At 46.9% G+C, this 17,566-nt stretch overlaps 8 protein-coding genes across 8 annotated transcripts; all 8 read left to right on the top strand.

The window, feature by feature from the left end:
* Nucleotides 1–22: 22 nt before the first annotated feature.
* On the top strand, nucleotides 23–2,506 carry TbgDal_IX940 (hypothetical protein, conserved; the record flags this gene model as incomplete). The annotated part of the gene is made up of 1 exon (XM_011777990.1): nucleotides 23–2,506. One exon carries the CDS (start codon nucleotides 23–25, stop codon nucleotides 2,504–2,506), a length of 2,484 nt encoding a protein of 827 aa, XP_011776292.1.
* Nucleotides 2,507–2,972: 466 nt separating this feature from the next.
* On the top strand, nucleotides 2,973–4,172 carry TbgDal_IX930 (hypothetical protein, conserved; the record flags this gene model as incomplete). Its single annotated transcript, XM_011777989.1, has 1 exon — nucleotides 2,973–4,172. One exon carries the CDS (start codon nucleotides 2,973–2,975, stop codon nucleotides 4,170–4,172), a length of 1,200 nt encoding a protein of 399 aa, XP_011776291.1.
* A 1,015-nt stretch (nucleotides 4,173–5,187) lies between these two features.
* TbgDal_IX920 (hypothetical protein, conserved) lies at nucleotides 5,188–6,339 on the top strand (the record flags this gene model as incomplete). The annotated part of the gene is made up of 1 exon (XM_011777988.1): nucleotides 5,188–6,339. The coding sequence occupies one exon, from the start codon at nucleotides 5,188–5,190 to the stop codon at nucleotides 6,337–6,339; it is 1,152 nt and encodes a 383-aa protein (XP_011776290.1).
* A 957-nt stretch (nucleotides 6,340–7,296) lies between these two features.
* On the top strand, nucleotides 7,297–9,636 carry TbgDal_IX910 (protein kinase, putative; the record flags this gene model as incomplete). The annotated part of the gene is made up of 1 exon (XM_011777987.1): nucleotides 7,297–9,636. One exon carries the CDS (start codon nucleotides 7,297–7,299, stop codon nucleotides 9,634–9,636), a length of 2,340 nt encoding a protein of 779 aa, XP_011776289.1.
* A 1,298-nt stretch (nucleotides 9,637–10,934) lies between these two features.
* TbgDal_IX900 (hypothetical protein) lies at nucleotides 10,935–11,198 on the top strand (the record flags this gene model as incomplete). Its single annotated transcript, XM_011777986.1, has 1 exon — nucleotides 10,935–11,198. One exon carries the CDS (start codon nucleotides 10,935–10,937, stop codon nucleotides 11,196–11,198), a length of 264 nt encoding a protein of 87 aa, XP_011776288.1.
* Nucleotides 11,199–11,934: 736 nt separating this feature from the next.
* Nucleotides 11,935–14,169, top strand: TbgDal_IX890 (SUMO1/Ulp2, putative; the record flags this gene model as incomplete). The annotated part of the gene is made up of 1 exon (XM_011777985.1): nucleotides 11,935–14,169. The coding sequence occupies one exon, from the start codon at nucleotides 11,935–11,937 to the stop codon at nucleotides 14,167–14,169; it is 2,235 nt and encodes a 744-aa protein (XP_011776287.1).
* Nucleotides 14,170–15,319: 1,150 nt separating this feature from the next.
* On the top strand, nucleotides 15,320–15,679 carry TbgDal_IX880 (conserved hypothetical protein, unlikely; the record flags this gene model as incomplete). The annotated part of the gene is made up of 1 exon (XM_011777984.1): nucleotides 15,320–15,679. One exon carries the CDS (start codon nucleotides 15,320–15,322, stop codon nucleotides 15,677–15,679), a length of 360 nt encoding a protein of 119 aa, XP_011776286.1.
* A 1,165-nt stretch (nucleotides 15,680–16,844) lies between these two features.
* On the top strand, nucleotides 16,845–17,474 carry TbgDal_IX870 (hypothetical protein, conserved; the record flags this gene model as incomplete). Its single annotated transcript, XM_011777983.1, has 1 exon — nucleotides 16,845–17,474. One exon carries the CDS (start codon nucleotides 16,845–16,847, stop codon nucleotides 17,472–17,474), a length of 630 nt encoding a protein of 209 aa, XP_011776285.1.
* Nucleotides 17,475–17,566: the final 92 nt, after the last annotated feature.

Genomic DNA, 17,566 nt, shown 5'->3' with positions numbered 1-17,566 from the left:
TGGCCGCTGGGAGTTAACGGTGATGACCCCACGGATGGCTGCGTGCCGAGGTGCAGGGGATTCTGCATTGCCCCGGTTTCTGAATTTGTGTTCTTTAATACTTCATATTCAACTTTATTACCCCCTTTGGCACGTTCTATTCTTCAATTCTTTTACTGTCATCGCATTCTTCTGTGTCCCTTCAACACCTGACCAGACATTTTGTTTAGGCATTTGCTGCCATCTTTGCAAGAGGAAAAAAGGAAAGAACATCCTCACGGTGGTGCCACAGGACACCTTGAAATATTGTAAGTTGAAGGTTATCAGTGCTACAGTTATGTTACGGCGCTCCTTCATGCGATGGATTAGCTTAGCAGAGAGCAGAGAACTGTTCATGGACACAGGTGGACGGATACTTCAACATCCGAGGGCCACATTAGCCCAAACACTCCAAGTTCTGGCGGAGCACCACGAGTCCGGCGACGCAACGCTAACCCGCGCTGCACTCCAGCGGTTGCTAGACTTGGACGTGACGGATGATGTTACGGCATCGATTGCGTCATTTAACGCGACCAAGAGCGGTATCTACACCGAGCAAGATGGAGTCAGTGGTGGTTCGGGTAACGGAGCACCACATTTAGTGCTGCACTTGATGCAATCACACTTGGATGATGCGACCATCTGTGAGGGATGTTGTCGTTGTGTTGCCAATATGTGCCAACTGGCGAGCGGTGCTTCGTATTGTTCATCCCAAGGAGATGAGAGCCTCGGTGATGCCGACACGTCAGACTCACTAGTTGAACAGGGGGCTGTAGAATTGGCGCTAGGTACGCTTACAAAATACCGCTACCTCAGTCCACGGGGACGGGCGTGGGCTGCACTTGCCGTACTAAACCTTGTTTGCCTTTCGCGTGACGGCGCACGTCGGGCGGTTTCAGCAGGTGGTGAATCCATTCTCAGTACCACTTTGCTTGCCATCATGGAGGAAGTATATGGGATGAACCGCTACGATGCAGTGAAGAATGGAGTGACGGAGTGCCTGCTCAGTACTGAGCAGCGAACGACACTAGATGCGGCACTGGGGGCGGTTGCTCGGTTGCTTATTAGTTCTGCTGGGGATAATGCCACGGGAGTGAGCTACCGATACGAGGAGGCGGATTACATGACCGTTAAGGCAGTGGTGTACTATTTGTTTTGGCTGTCGAGACTGATTCTGCTTGGTACGCGGCCTGATAAAATTGACTTGTGTAATGACAACAGATACGGCGAAGAAAGGAACAGGGAGCCGCACGACAGTAGCGCCATTTGTGATACTTCTGCGGAGCAGAGTGGTGGTTGTTTGCACTTCCCCACAGCTTCGCGCTCCCAACGGTCTGCGGTGTTGTCCTACTTGCCACCCTTGCAAAAGGCATGGATGTCTCTGAAGAATCTGACAACCTGCGGTAGCAACCTACCGATGGTGTACGAGGTGTTGCACCAGATTTCAAAATCCGATGCGAGTGCTGCAAATGGTGGCAAGGATTGCGTGCGAAGTATAGTGGAGGTAGTGAGATTGGTGGGTATCAGCCTGACGGGTTTGGGAGCGGCGGGACTTCTGGAGGAGAAACAGCTACAGCAAGACTTGCTTGCAAATGCTGTGACTGCCTTTGCCGCACTAACATCCACCCGGAAAGACTTAAGTGAGCGAGAGTTGGCTAACGCAGCCGCAATTACAGACGTGCACTGTGACATGCGCACTGGCTCAGATGTTGACAGGAAAGGCGATGGGGTGTCCGCCGTTATTCCCACAGAGGCGGCAATGAGGGTAATCGAAATGCTCTCAACCGGGGCAGTAAGTGGCATCGCTTTGTCCGCTATACACCAAATTCACGTTTCACACAAACGGAAGATGGAACGCGAGGGCACAGATGTGCTTCTGTACGATAGAGAGGATTTTGAACTACTTATCCGTTCAGTTCAGCTACTCTCAAATCTTTCCGAGGAGGACACGGCAGTGTCTTCACCCAATACCTTGGCGGTTCTTCACGCCTTGTTGATCGATAGCGCGTCAGCTCTTGCCGGCATGGAACGCAAGCACCGCGAGGACATTTCTTCTTTTTTCGTTTCCCAAACTTCTGTCGAGCATATGTTGTTGTTTCAGCAGTGCGGCATAATCGCTCAGGTGTACGCCGTGCTGTGGGGTGTGCTGCGAACGAAAGAGGGTGCTCGCTCTACTGTGGAACTCCGCATGTATGAGTGCGTGGAACGCTTACAAATCCTTCTGGAGTCTATGGGTCGTGCCAGTGCCACTGTTGGTAATGTTAGTGCGAGCGTTGGCGACCAGCGTACAGACTGTGATAAAGCAAGGGGATGCGGGGAACCGGGCGTGTTAGGAGCAGTGAAAACATCAAAGTCACGTGCTGCTGTTGCTGAGACGATTGAGCGTCTCATACCCCTCGGAAAGAAGGTTGTGCATTCGTTAGAATTGGTTTCTGTAGCAGAGTCAACTGGAGGAAATAAGGGGAGGTCTGCGGCTGCTCTGCACTGAGGGGGCTTTGGTTTATCGAAAGCATTGGGGGAGGCGATACCACACCGAAATCGAGAACTCGGCGGTGACCCCCGCAGTGGCATCTTTTACAGAGACGAAACGACAAATGAAATAAGGCATGGTACGACTTTCGCCATTGCATGCTCAACAATTTTAGGGTTGGTAGATTTTGCTCCTCACTATTTACTTCTACAAACCAGGCGTAGGGGTTGGTAGGGAATATGGTGCGAGCTTTAAACCAACTAAGCAACTAAACTGTGACTAATTATGTGTTTATTCCCTTCCCTACACGTCGGAACCATCTCCTCTTCATACCTTAGTGAGGACACTAGAAGCTGTAGCAGGAAGAAGATTACTCATTGGCTTGGTGGTGATACAGCGCCGTAATAACGCTTGGTATATAGGGGCGTGTGTACACTTGTTCAAACAAAAGATAAGGCGTCTATCGAGAAGGGGAGTAGCTTCCATGGAAACAACACCAACGTTTTCTGAACGTTTTCGCTCCTTCCTTCGCATCGCATCGGCACTCATCTTACTATTAGCGCTTCAAGCCTATGCTTCCCTGGACGGAGGCCCCTCCCCCACCTCCACAAGTACTCCAAAAGCGGATGAGAACACAACAAATACGGTCTCATCGAAGGAACTGGTGTCACTGCTATTTTCCATTGGAATGATTTTTGGGCCACACATTGGTTACCTCGTTCAGTTATACGAAATGAACAAAACGGGAATAATAGATGGGTACTCTCCACTAGTTTCTGTCATATTGCTTGTCAGCAATGATATCAGAATTTTATATTTTATGGGTAATCCTTATGCGCTTCCGCTGCTCTTCCAGTCTGCCGTTGCAGTGGCCGTGCACATGGTGCTGCTTGTTCGTCTGTTATGCATTCGTCAGTGTTCTGTGATTGGTATCGACGCACCAGTAGGATCTGTGGAAAATGGGTCACACGTGGGCAAAACTGTTGATGAGACGATCTGTATTGACCAAAGTGAGTTGCAACCACCACAGATTTCCCCGGATGATTCCTCCAGCTACGCTACTGTAGCAGATCGGGTTCCATTCTTGCAGGGACCGTTGCACTGGTTGGACCATCATATCGTTCGCTTGGAGGAAAGTGTTCTGTCCCACACACCCAGTGCCTTCACACGTCGTTGTGTCATGATGGGCCTTGGGATGTTTATGACCACACTGTTGTACTATCTGATCATGATTCCTGCGTGGAAGGATGCGCCACAGGTTGTTGGGTACACAGCACTTATTTTTGAAGCGATGCTGCTGGTGCCGCAAATCCTGCGCAATCATCGCCGCAAGTGTACGGAAGGCCTTTCCTTAATTCTCCTGGTTACGTGGGTCGTTGGGGACATTATCAAACTGGTTTACTTTATTGTGTACGAACAACCTGTTCCGTTCCTCGTGTGTAGCGGCATCCAACTAACTACAGACTTAATCGTTATAGCACAGGTGGTGGTCTATAAGTGCAGGGGGCGAAGACCATCGGTGAGCGCTGGTGCTGCCGATACCCACGGGGGTGTCCCCCCATCACCGGCATCCGGGGAAGCGGCAGTCGCTCCTGTAGGTGCTCTGGAGACGGCTGGATGGAATGACGCCGCACATGTGGGGAAGGACGTAGAGGAGCGAAGGAGCCCCGTACGTAGGGAATGAAATGCACATGAATTAACATCATGTGTATCACATGCCGCGTGTGCGGAGTGATGATCACAGGTGGTGTGGCAAATGGCGGATACGGCTCAGTAGCCGTTTACGTTTAGTGTGGAGAGGAGTAAAGAGGGACATTATGGCTGTATGCACAGCATTTACCCCATTCCTTTGCACGCACATACACAAGTGAATATATCTGGCTTCGACAAGTAAAATCGTAAGCAAACAGACAAATACACACCATCCATACGCATTCCATTTTATGGATACATCTGATGTGCTTATTTTATCCTTTTCGTTTTGGCACCCGCCGCATGTGTTTGTGAGGAGGCGAGCTGCATGTATCAGCATTCATTTTTGGACCTTACTGTACTCCTCTTTTTTTTAACTGAGGTCTGGTGCCCCTTGACCTTGGTCTTCGACCCTTCACGGTTTTTGGATGAGTGCATAAATATTTAGTGTTTCGCGTACGCTGTACCGTTACTATTTTTTCTTAAACACTTAATGATCGTTGTCATGTTATTTTCTTCCTGAACGAGCGTAGCGACTCCATTTAACAAGCCAAGAGAAAAAAATTAAGAAAAAAGGTTACCGGGAAGGTTTGTTGTCCCCCTTACTCGATGAGGTTCCTCAAATCCTGATGAACTGACCGACTTTTACTGAAAGAAATTGATTATCATTTCCCTCCCTTGGTGGAAGCTGCTGTTTTCTTGTATTTCCCCCCTTTAAATACGCCATATCTCTACCATATCGAACCTGTTTACTCACAATATATACATATATATATGTAGATAAATAGCAATTTCTCCACCAGGAACACCGTGTGCAGGTTGAGTCTCTGAGGTTAGAGAGTTTTAAATTGCATCACTCCTCACGCCTTTCACTTTACAAGGGTGTGAGGAAAAAGAGCAGGCTTCACAACCGTACTAAAGAAAAATTTCACGTACCGTTCCCTGTGTGCGGGTGTGCGGCGTAACTCTGGAAGGCAAGGAAAAAAGAAAGTGGTGAGTGGTGGCACATGAACCATGGCAGTCGGGGCATTGATGATTCTATAAAGGGCGCGTTGCTGCGGCTTGAGGAGGCGGCCACGATTATGCACACCCAATACCGTCAGTTGCGCCGTTCTACAGCTGCGTCACAGCACCACTTATTAACACAACTGCACCGTGAGGAGGTGCCACTTGCTGGACGCAAAGGCACTGATACCGCACCTACCGTGTATCATCTCCCCTTACCTTTATCCGTTGCCGCCAACCCTGAGGCCTCTGCTCCTTCATATTACAGACATGAAGCAGAGCGAATGCAAGCCATGTCGGCGTATCGGTTACGGGAATCACAGTTTATGGCACGGAAGCTACTGCTGGCGTCGTTATGGAAACAGTATGTCATTAATTCGTGGTTCAATCCTCATGTCGTCGACGGGTTTTACTATCGAGTCACCACAAAGCTGTCTGAGCTCAGGTCCCGCCTTGAGCGTGCAGCAGCGGTAGTGCATGCGGAAAGACTTGTTGAAACATTGCCTGTTATCGCGAAACATGGAATTCAACTGAAGCGGAAGCGGCGACTGGGAGAAGCTCTCTCTCTTACCGTTAGGGTTGCAAGGGAATTTATAAATTGTACAGGGAACGGTACAGAACGGTTGAATGTGCAAGCACCTCTTGGATCTCCTTTACCTTTTACGTCGAGAGATTTTTCTGAAGTTGTGCAGTACCTTGTTAGTCGCGCGGTCGAAAGGAGAGAAGAGTCGGGGGCTGGGTTTGCTGCCGCGGTTCAATCGTTGTCGCTCCTACAGACGCTTGACACTCCAGCTACCTTACAATGTCTTGCAAAAGAATGGAAGTTCGATAACATCTCACTTAATCATAACAGCACCCGGAGTATCTATAAGTGGTACTCGCATGTAATCTGCGAGGAGATGCGCGAGAAAGCCCGTGTCACGAGCAATGTGCTTGTAAACCGGCGCCAGCAGCGAGAACAAAACGAAGCGCATTGGTGCAACATGAGGACTAAAGCACTTACAGTGTTGCGGAACGCTTCATGTGATGGAACCGGTGCAGCTACTGCATCTGAAGGGCCCGGCGACGATGACACGGCAGCAGGTCAGCAAGAATGCTTGCTGTCACTTGTGTTAAGTTCTATCCAACAAGAGGAAGACGTGAGGGAGCGATAAATGCAGTAGCTTGTAGCAACACTTAACATAGAAAATGTGGTACATGAAGTGAGGGCGAGATATGATGCGACACGGTTGCATTCGTGGTCACACTTATCCCTTTCTTGGCTAAAGCACTGACTATCGCACGTCACCACTAGTCGTGTCATTTGTTCTATTGATTTTCTGTTATTTTTTTTTGTGTGTGAAATTCGTTTCCTTGTTTATTATTATTATTAACATTTACTTACGTTGCTTTCCTTGCATCATTTAGGCATTCAGATGCATTTACAGACTTCTTTGTGGTGGAAGCTCCTTTGCACTGTTAGAGTATTTCTCACCTTTTTACTTTTCATTATTTTATTTTCACATACCTGAATGCTTTAATTTCCATTCTTTTATATCCTGTTTGTCCGGTGTGCATCTCGACATGTAATTTGTACGGGCAGGACGCTTGGGGCAGTGGAGGAGAGGACAAAGAAAGTTCTCATTCATCCAAATATTTGCTGGATTTTCTTCTTCACCTCAGTTACGGTTTTATTCGTTTTGGCCCTGGGCTCGATGGTGCTTAAAAATATTACCAGTCTCCGCTCATTTACGTAATTTTCTTACCATTTCCACTCTTTTCTTGATTTAATCTCTTGCCTCGTACCTGGTTGCCCAATTAAAAGTAACTTCGGAGTCGCAGAAGGGGCCACGTGAGGTAAACTATTAAAGTCGTGGTTGGGAACTTACCCAACAGAAAAAAAAAAATTCCCCGGCGCGGAAGGAATACCGCGAGGCAGTAACCGTGAACCCCTTTCAACCATACGCGAGTGGGCAGAAGGGAGCGGATTGTTCTGTGACCACTCTGCGGCCCCACGAAGGTACCAGGAAAAAAAAGGTTTTTACATAAATATAAACACGCACACACACACACACACATATATATATATATATATATATATATATATAGGTAGAGAAGGTAGGTTGATCGTGATGGGGTGCAACACTTCCACCACGAAGAGCCATGATGGAGGGTGGGCTGTTGGGGTTTGCTGCAGGAGGAGCGGGGCGCATAAGGGTGTGAGGCGATTAGAGGAAGAAGAGGATGACAGTGTTGTGCTTCCTTACTCTCCTTCCTCTTCCTTGTGTGAGTGGTACAACAAGCAACTGGAAGAAGGCTGCCGACGCTACAGCGCCCCGATTGATGAACCAGCCCGTATTGAGAAGCATCGCAGCTCGATCCATCCGAGAGCTGGGGATGAAAAGGGAATACAAAATGGTAATGGGTTAATGAGGAAAACAAGTGAGTTGACCGTTGCGGTGGCAAGAGAGCCAAATAGGCTAACAATGTATCACATGAGGGCTTTGGAACGGCAGGTGGGACGGGGCATGTTTAGCGATGTAACACTCGCAGATATGACGGTGTGTACGGTGCCCAGAAGTTTGTGGAAGGGTGCGGGAGAAAAGGGGGACCGTACTGATGAAGGGAGTGATCATCACATGAAATATCTTATTGCATGCAAAGAGTATTCCATGAAAAATCTCAGTTGGGCCACTTCTGAGCAGCTGGTAAAGGAAGCAGAACACCTCTGTCACTTGAAATCCAACAACCGGTTGCTGAAGGTGTTTTTGGTTGAGCGAGTACCAGATAACTCGGATAAGGGAAGCGGTGGTGTATCTACTAGTTGCGCTGAAGCGGCATCAAGGACGTTGCCTTTTTGTGCTGATCCTCTTGTTTTGTTGAAAAACCCTGCACTTAGCGTCGATCTGCCTCAAAAGAATGCTAAGCTACGTGTTTACATGGAGTACGCGAAGTACGGGACGCTTCGTGATGTTCTACTGAAAGAGGTTCCAGATAAATTTGGTAAAGCCTATATGCATGAACTCACGGTGCGAGCATATATGCGTGAGGTGCTCCTTGCATTGGCTGTCCTTCATGAAGCAGACATACCTCACGGTGACCTATGTGCCAAGAATATATTCATTAGTAACCCGATTAGCCGCGTGTACGGTACTGCGTACCCGGCATACATTTCTGACATTCCCGCTGGGCGTCTCGATAAGGCGTCATCACGCGCAGTTTCCCGTGCGCTGATAAGCACCACTACCGATGCCACCCACTTCCTCACTGGCACCGAACCTAGCGCATCGCGTGCAGAAGGAAGTGCCGGGCACTGCGAAGGACGAAACGCTGCGGAGAGGGCGACTGGCCGTAGCTTCAGGCAGAGGACGCCCACAGTCCACCACAGGTCTGTCGGTGGTGCAAAAAATGAGCCGTATGGGAGCCAGCGAACGGATCCAATACTACGGCGGGGGGAAAGGGCTGTCAGCATTGTGGCAAATCGTGCTCGAACAGAGTGTGATGACTGCGATAGCGGCTGCAGTCATTGGGTAGACGATGAAGTGAAGCACCTCATCCAGGATTGCTCATACATTGACGGTGAGGTGGTTTCTATTCCATCTTCCAATTCCAGTGTGGAAGGCACTAATTTCGGCACCAACGGGTTGTTTAAAGGGGGGAAGGTTGCTAAAGATGGTTCTGTTAGCAGTACACATGCCTTTCCACATGCTCTGTCCTTCGCCGAGTGTGGTAGCATTGCAGAGAATAGTACCACAGCATACATCAGGAGTGGAGGAGAAGTGGAAGCGAGGGGTCTGCTCAGTTCTAGAGGGCACCCCACACCTGTTCTTGTTTGTGGTCAACAAAGAACGGGAGATGGCAGTATCCACTCCTCCGCTGATGTGTACCATCGTAAGAGCAAAATTCTCGTCAAGTTGGGTCACTATGGTCGTATACGATCAGTTTTGTTGAGCGAAAAGGAAGACGTGTCACACCTTCTGGGTAGTGTGCCGCATCTTGCGCCTGAAAGCATGGGAAGTGGAGTACTGACGCCTGCCAGCGACGTCTACGCGTTTGCGATGACATTTATTGAGCTTGCGACGCCGCGCGGTGCTCTGTATGAGGATCTGTATCCAGGGAACACAGGTCAGTCGCGCAAACGATTGGCGGGTGCTGAACTGAGCCGTATGTGGATGAATAACATCAAAAACTACGTTGAGGACAACTTTCACGACGTTCCACTTCCCCAGCAACTATCAGAAGAGTGTCGCGGAATGCTGCGCCGCTGCCTCTCGCGCGTGCCAGCAAAGCGGCCTACTGTGGTGGAGCTGCTCCAGCACAGGTATTTTCTGCTGGGTCATTGGGCAGCTGAGGCGGTGCGGAGTGGACAAATTGAAAGTCCATGGAGAGAAACAGACTTTGAGGCGGCGGCACTTGCCTGTGGTTTGCCGCTATTGCCAAGCGTTGAAGAATGCACAGGAGTTGTCAATTGATGCAAAGCAGTGGCTGAAGGTGGACTGATGTGCAGGCGCTGTCACAGTTGGTACTGTGAAAACAAGATGAAAATGTGTCCGCAACTGTGATACCTGAGTTTTTCTACATCCTCACAACGGCCTTTCTTTTTTTTTTTTTACTTTCTTTCTTACTTTCTTCCCTCCCAGATCCTTCACCCTTCTTATCTCTTGTCGGCATGCGACGTGCGCTAGTCAGCCCTGTCCAGAGGATTGCCACAAGGACGAGTTATGGTGGGGAAAGGGTACTTTTGGTCGATCGCCTTTTATTTTTATTTTTCTTTTCTTTTTGTTTGTTTGTTTGTTTGACTTTTACCGTTGCCATGTTTTATGCCAATGTTCTCTTCGTTTTCCTGTAGTGGGTGGTACCGACCTCCTGCAACACCTGGATGTGACGGGCGACATATGTTCTCTCTTTGCAACTTTTTATTATGTTCCTTCTTTTCCCTTACATAAGTGCACATACATACAAACGCATTGCATCACACGGCGCATTGGTTGGCAGTGAAGGTGTGATCTGCTGTATCCAATGGTGCTTGTTATAAATGCGGCAAACATGACGTTGAGGTGGTCGCAAAACTTCTCTCTGTGCGTTTCTTACTGTCTGCTAGTTCTTCATCCTTCACAATTCTTTATGCCCTTTAGGGCAAGTGAGGGATGAGGGGTTTCTCGAATGGTGCGCTCATGTGATACACTTGACTGTTTGAAACTGTAAAGTGATGTACGCAATAGTTTACATACACTTAAAAACTTGTGCTCCTCTGTCGAGGCATATGTGGGGGACGCTGATGTGTGTTCATCCGAGATGTATTGACCATTCCTCCTCACGCTCGTTTACTGAGGAGGGAGTATGGGGCAGATATGTTTACACACCAGTGCCGCTTCCTGCATGAGACAAGAGGATTGTTGACGCGCATTGTGTTGAATATAAGGGCAACATACGCGGATACACCCGTGTGATATGCACCTGTGTATTTGTAATTTTGATTGTTTGCTTTATGTCACTTGTGGTTTTTTATGTACTGAGTTATTTCTTTTTATGCCGTTTTCTCGGTTGCGTGTTACCCAATGTGTGCGTGTGCACGTGTGTGTTTGTGTCTGTGCAAATGTGGAGGTAGCCAGATTTTAGCTATAGTTCCCTTTTTGCTTTTTAGCCCTTGTTGTCGCGTAAGGGATGAATGTGATGGGTGGGGGGGAAAAGTTTGACGGACCGCAACTTCACTTCACAGGTTACTAAAAGGGAGGGAAAAGAAGGGCAAGGTGATGTGTCATATTGCTCGATGATGCAACTTAACATTAGTGAGGGAGTGGGTGCAGGTTGCTTTTGCTATTCCCTCCATTTACTTTTCACTTTTTATTTCATAGTTTGCTTTATGTTTATGGAGGGATATATATATATATATATATATATATATATCGCAAACCTCCTGATTGTCCGAGAAACTATTGTTATCATTACTGTTACCGTCATGAAGAATAAGCGTTTAACTAGTCTGATTGTACGTTGCACCTTCAATCTAAAAGGTTTTCCGTTTTTGAAGTGAGGGAAACATATCTGTGAATCGACATGAGTACGAGAGAGAGAGAGAGAGAGGGAAATCGGAATGTGGTTTGGGTCTTCTGTATACGGAGAATTTTAACGCCAAGCGGCAAGCGAAGGTGTCGGAAAGGGGAGTAACAGCGAAGAGCTTAGTGCGAGTGGGTCGCGATAGTTCCTACTTCGCTCTTCCGCAAAATTTATTAAGCTCCATTCTCTTAAACACTTCCGTGGCAATGGCAGTGCGCTGGTGGCGCAGTCAGTCGCCGCACCCCTCATACTCGCTTTTCTTTTTTTTGTATATGTATACGCGTAGGGTAGGTGTTTTTGTTGTTTAGCGTGAATGCGTGCATGGGACCCCAAAGCGAAGGAAAAGGGAGATAAGTGCCTGTTGCCACCCATGTTTTTGATACTCCCCTGTGTTTGTCTCATTTGTTATTTTCAGTTCACCAGAGTAAATCTCCGCAGGGGGAAGGGAGGAGGGGGTTGAACACATATGCCTCAATTATTGCTACATGTGGTGGTGCCGCATTTTGGGATTCATTTAAAACGTTTCGTTCATCTTTATTTCTCCACCACTTCTTTCCGTTCGGTAGGTCATCTGTGGGGTAGCAGTCTCCTCAACATTGCGGAAACTGATAGCACAGGTCGAAGTAGTAGTGCAAATTGTGGAAACGGTGTAGAAGCGGCTATTTATTTATTTATTTACCTTTTCGTTATCTGACATATTTTGTGACCATAAAATGGCAGATATCCTTTTAAATGCCGCTGGATGGATATTGCCATCTTTACACCGCTCACGCAGGGCCCCGACAACTTCAGAAGAGACGTGTGAGGCTGGAACGAATCCCTGCACGCCTCCGCTGGGCCAGCGACCGGCAAATGAAGCGGGCAGCAGAAGCGTTACTCCTTCGCCCCCACCTCAGCAGCAATCCCGTGCCACTGCTAACGACGCTGCTGGTGATGTATATCCATCTGGGCATCTTTGTGCCCATAAACGACTGAAAGGAAAAAGTAGCAGGCATATGGGAACGAGTGTTATCGCAAAAGGAATGGAAAGCTTGCTCCGGTGCATCTTGTCAGAGGATAAACGGGACACTCCGCTCTCGGTGAGCGTGGCAGACGACTCACTATCGCCACTGGAACGCGATGCTGCGTGGACTACACCCAATAATTCCCAGGAAATCACCACAGAGAGTGAAAAGGAACGGCAATGGCAAAAGCTGAAGATCTCACAGCCTGCTGCGAGGGCAACATATCGCCTTCCCGATGCACAAATAGAGGGCAGCGAGCACTATTCCGTTGAGCAGCTGAGCACCCACTCTGTTGGTCATGTGCGGCAGCGGTTCACATCACCGTACCTCTCTGAGTGGGAAAAGCCAATGTCTCTGATGTGTGAGCCGGTGCACGACCGTGGGGGCCGGTTTATAATGGAGCGCACTAACGATCAACTTCTTCCCACATCGGGAAAGGAGGCACCGAAAAGGCCTAAACAGGTGAGAGAACAACACATGAGCGCAGCCGCGGCGAGCTTTAAGCGGCAGTGCCGTGATGCTGCCGAAAACTACGGTGCGGATGTTGGTCCGTGCATCCGCGACAAAAGGGGTGATAAACTTGCCGCTTGCCTTCGTGACGTCGAAGGGAAACTCCGTGGTGACAGCAAGGGAGGCAGCATCACTTCGGCCACAATGGATGCAGAGGAAAAACGCCAACACCTTTACCCACGCTGGCCGCAGCAGTACAGCGCTCTTTACGACAGTAACGAAACTCTTTTGCGCGCCGTTGACACAGATGCCGACAGGAAGGTGCGTTACATTTATGAGATCGTACTGGGCGACTTTGTGAGGAGTGCTGTTGAGGTAGAGGCAAGAAAGCGCATAAATTTCTTTAATCATATGGCTCAACGAGCTCTGGAGTCGTATGTCATGCGCGCTCTTGTCGCCAAAGTGGAACCAAGTTCGAAAAGTTTAGTTGCGACAAAGGCGCTTTCACATGGCATACGTCGCCACATCGAATGTGGAAAGGCTGCATATATATGTGAGCTTGCCGAGGACGAGGATGATAGAGCTGTTTTTGAGACAACTCTAACGACGGGCAAATGGGACAGCTCGCGATCTCAGAACTTTGGTGAGCAGGAGAGGGTTGCTGTGTCACTCAAGAGCGGAATAGCAATAACGTACCGGCAGTTGTCGACATTGGCACCAGGCGTGTGGTTAAACGACCAAATTATCAACGCCTACCTGGGACTAATTTGTGACGAGTATAATGTGAGGGCTGGCTGTGAAGCTGCGGTGTCTATGGGGACCCATTTCTATGCCAAAGTACAGCAAGAGATGCGAATAGGAAATGCCGGTTTGAACCCCTCGTCGGGCGGATTCCCAACTCTTGAGCAAAACAGTGGTGTCCTCCGTTGGCTGAAAAGGCGTCGGCATATCTTGCAATCGGGTACCACCCGCATTGTGCTTGTGCCTGTCAACTTGTGGCAGTCGCACTGGACACTTGCCGTACTTGATTGGGAACGAAATAGATGGACATATTACGACAGTTTGCTGTACGGAAATGCCCCTGCGCCACAAGGAAGTACTGTGCTTGGGGCGCTTCACCACACATTTGAGGAAGCGCGGCGTATTTTGTGTGATAGTGACGATGCTAATAGCAATCATACCGTTAAGGCTGAAAGAGGCTATCAACCGCGTGTGAATGGTGCTGCTGATCAACGAAGGTTGACTGTAGCCACACCAGTTGGAAGCGGCTGCGGTTACGACGCGACAAATGGTTGGTTTGATGTCGCACCTCAACAGCAGAATTCGTCTGATTGTGGTGTTTTTGTGTGTCACGTGGCGTGGTGTGTTGTCAACGGCGTCGCTTTAACCTTCACGCAAGAGGATGTGACGGCACTTCGGCGCGTGATGCTCCACGAGCTGCTGCTTCAGCGTTTGTTACGGCGGCTACCACTGGCGTTATACACGAAGGCGTGAAATGTGTGTTTATATTCTATTCTGGTTTTCCTTTTGTCTGCCCTAATGTCTGTGTACCGTCGTGCTCGAGTAAAGGCTCAGTTAGCTCTCTGTGCCCATAACCCATCCTGATGACTGTCTGAACGGATATGAACTGTTTTGCTTTTCTTTTCCTTTCTTTTGTTTCTGATTATAGGAGGGGCTGTGGAGTGGAAAGAGAGTGTGTGTGCGAGTTAAGTAAGCACTAGGGAAGGAAAAAAAAAACAGGGAGGTGGAAACCGGGGTGAGCAAATCATACACGTGCATATGAATATGAAATGAATGTTCCAACTACTACATATATGTATATGTACGTGTGTGTGTTTGTATCTACTTATATACGTTTAATCAGCCGTAAGTACAAACGTGGGCAGGCATATATATATACTTTTATGTACTCGTTTGATTGTTCATGTTTTGGTGTGTATGCTTGTTTGTTGTTTTGACTGTGCTTGGCAGCGCGTGAGGAATGATAATGAAGAAAGGGTGACGTAGTAAAAAAAAAAAATTAATATATGTTTTTTACGCATATTTCCCCCCCCCCTCTCTACTTGGATGGATAGGCGGTGCTCACCGTTCACTCCATCCTGCCTCACATTTTTATAATTAATTTATATAAATATTCATGTGTGTTCATACACAACTTCTGTAAAAATTCGAATGAATATATAGAGAATAAACTTATGTTTCATCAAAATTTATATTTTTACTTACTTTTGTGCCCTCAACTAAAATCCAATTGTTTTTATTTTTGTTATGTTTTTTTTCCCCCTCTCACACACCCGGCCCTTGCTTATTTCTCTTCCCCTCTAAAGCAAATATAAAAATAAACAAAAGATAAATTCTTCCTTTCATCACCTGAGGGAACGCAAGAAAGTGGAATAAGAGTGAAAGGGAAACAAAATCAAGCAAGTAAAAACACGAGAAACAGAGAAAAGAGAAAGGAGGAAGGGATATAATTTTTTTTCAAAATGACAAAAAAAAAATAAATAAACTACGGTGTATGGGAAACGCAAGAATATTTGTATTTTGTTTGAGCTTAACCCATTGGGTTGTTTGCCTTCAGTTTCTTTAAATTATTTTCCTATTTTAAAGTTCATGTACTCTCTACACTGTGAGCACCACTTGTTTAATGTTTTTTTCTTTCTTTTTTTTTCCCCCTTCATTCCTTCCTTCCTCCAACAATTTCGTTCAACTGCTTCGTTTGCGCGTCTGGACGATTTTTGTTTTTGTTTTCTTTTTTGACCCTTTTCGCTTCCTGTTGGTGACGAGCGGTTTGCTCGCACTTAACCGAAAGAAAAAAAAAGGGGGTTGGGCGAGTGAAAAGGTGGGAAGGAGAGGAATATGTCATTTTTCTTTTTTTTTTTTTACTTTTAGTTTCTGGTTGCCATTACTATTATTTTTATTATTCTTTCACCCTTGCTACGGTGAGGCGATAGCTCAAAATTGTTTGGGTTCTGTTGTTTTTTCTTTTAAAAAAAAAATGCTTTAAAACGAAATAAAAAATAAAATTTTCTTTTTTCTCCTCATTGCTGCTTAAGCGTGCGTTGCCGCAACTATTCCATAATATTTCGTATGATAAATGATTGTGTGACCATTACTGTTTTAATATTAATATTCTATCAGTATGAAGACAAAAAAAAACAGAAAAAATCTATCAGCATCTGTTTTTTTTCCTTTTAATCTTCTTGAGCAGCCGTAAAAGAGGAGGATAACGCCAAGGGAAAGAGGATAAAATAAATAAATATTTGATACATTATTATTATTATTATTATTTTACCCTTTTTTTTTTCATTGTAAAGTAGAAAGAGGGAAGGAAGAGAAACAAGAGGGGAAAGGGTGTCTCTTACTTTTTCAATTTTTTTTCTTTTTAATCTCTCATCTGGTTTTTCAAAGTGTTGTGTCGTCTCTGTTCGCAAGGGCGAGAAGTTTCAAAATAAATAAAGAATAAAACCGAAGAAAGCGACACACGCTGCAGCAGGAGAAGTAGTAGTAGTCGAATAAAAGTTTTTCTTTTTAAGATATATATATATATATATATTAAAGAAAAAAAAGCCGGACACATCATTAGTGAAAGGAAGACGAGAGAAGTTTCAGCAACGTGTACCCACGGAATCTTAATCACGTGACCATCTTTACGTCAAGTGAAGAAGAGGAAAAGGAACTGCAGTTGTTGAGATTTTTTTTTTTCCCTCCCCCTCCTTAAAAAAATTTGAAGCGGCAGAGGAAACAATACCACACTTACGCAAGTGGTGAAGACACAACTTAATTCATATTTTTAATCCCTTCTAGAGGGATAGAAGAAAGAAAAGGGTATTTGTAGTTATACGACAACTTAAAGGCAAAGAAGGAAGGAGAAAGGGGAGGGCTGCGCAAGAAAAGGAGCACCAGGATAAAGGAGGGGATAGCACACAAGCAAGCAAAAGAAAAAAAAAGCAAATAAGGATAAGTACTCACAAACACATACACATACATACACACACACACACACACATATATATATATATATATATATATATATATATTAAGATAGATACATATATTAGTAAGGTTCGTGAGGATTTGATTGTGTGGGAAAAACGAGGAGGCGAAGGGAAGGTGAAGGGCGCGTGGGGCATTTATCGACACTGGCGCTGCCCGGTGGCGTTTCCCCATTGATGGGTCAGCGAGGCTCCTCCCCCGGCATCTGCAATTATACCAATAATACCGAAAAGGACCCAGGGGCGTCAGAGCACCGTTCAGCCACATCAGGAGGAAAACACATGCCAAATATAACTGTTCCAACTGAATGCGCAGGAGTAGTACCGTTACCGATACCGTTTGGTGAAGCCTCGATGTTGCGACGTTCATGGCTTTCCGTAAAGGAATCGGAGCTTGCACGTGAGTGGCAGGTGGGCCGCCATAATCAAAGCAGCGGCGTGTTGTCCACATCGCCGCATGTCCCACTCACATGTGCTGGCGTCCCATTTCCCGCTAACCGCACCTCCGGTGTTATTCATGGCGATGATACACGCGAATTGTGGGGAGAAGGATTACCTGTTGGTAAAAGCTATTTTTTAGCCCTTCAATCCTCCTGGCGTAGCGGAGGGTCGCAGCATCGCCGGTTCCCGCTCCCGCCTGTCAACCCACTGGATTTGAACGAATCAGCCATTGAGCGGGCTATTGAAGAAACAGTTGGGCAACCGCTTCAGCCGCCAGTGCCGCTATCGTTTATGGTGAGCGATATATTAGTTCCACAATGGGAAGTGAATGGGCTCTACGATGCCCCTGCGGTGCGGCGTATGTAATAAACATTTTTTGGGTAAAAGGAAGAAAAAAAAATAAGAGGTGAAAGAAGTGGAACGGTGGCGGGTGGTGGATTTGTTGAAGGGGAAAAAGG

This window comes from Trypanosoma brucei, chromosome 9, assembly GCF_000210295.1.
Source record: "Trypanosoma brucei gambiense DAL972 chromosome 9, complete sequence".
Classification (NCBI taxonomy): Eukaryota; Euglenozoa; class Kinetoplastea; order Trypanosomatida; family Trypanosomatidae; genus Trypanosoma; species Trypanosoma brucei.
Note: the sequence above shows the minus strand (reverse complement) of the source record. Positions and strands in the feature narration are given on the sequence as shown.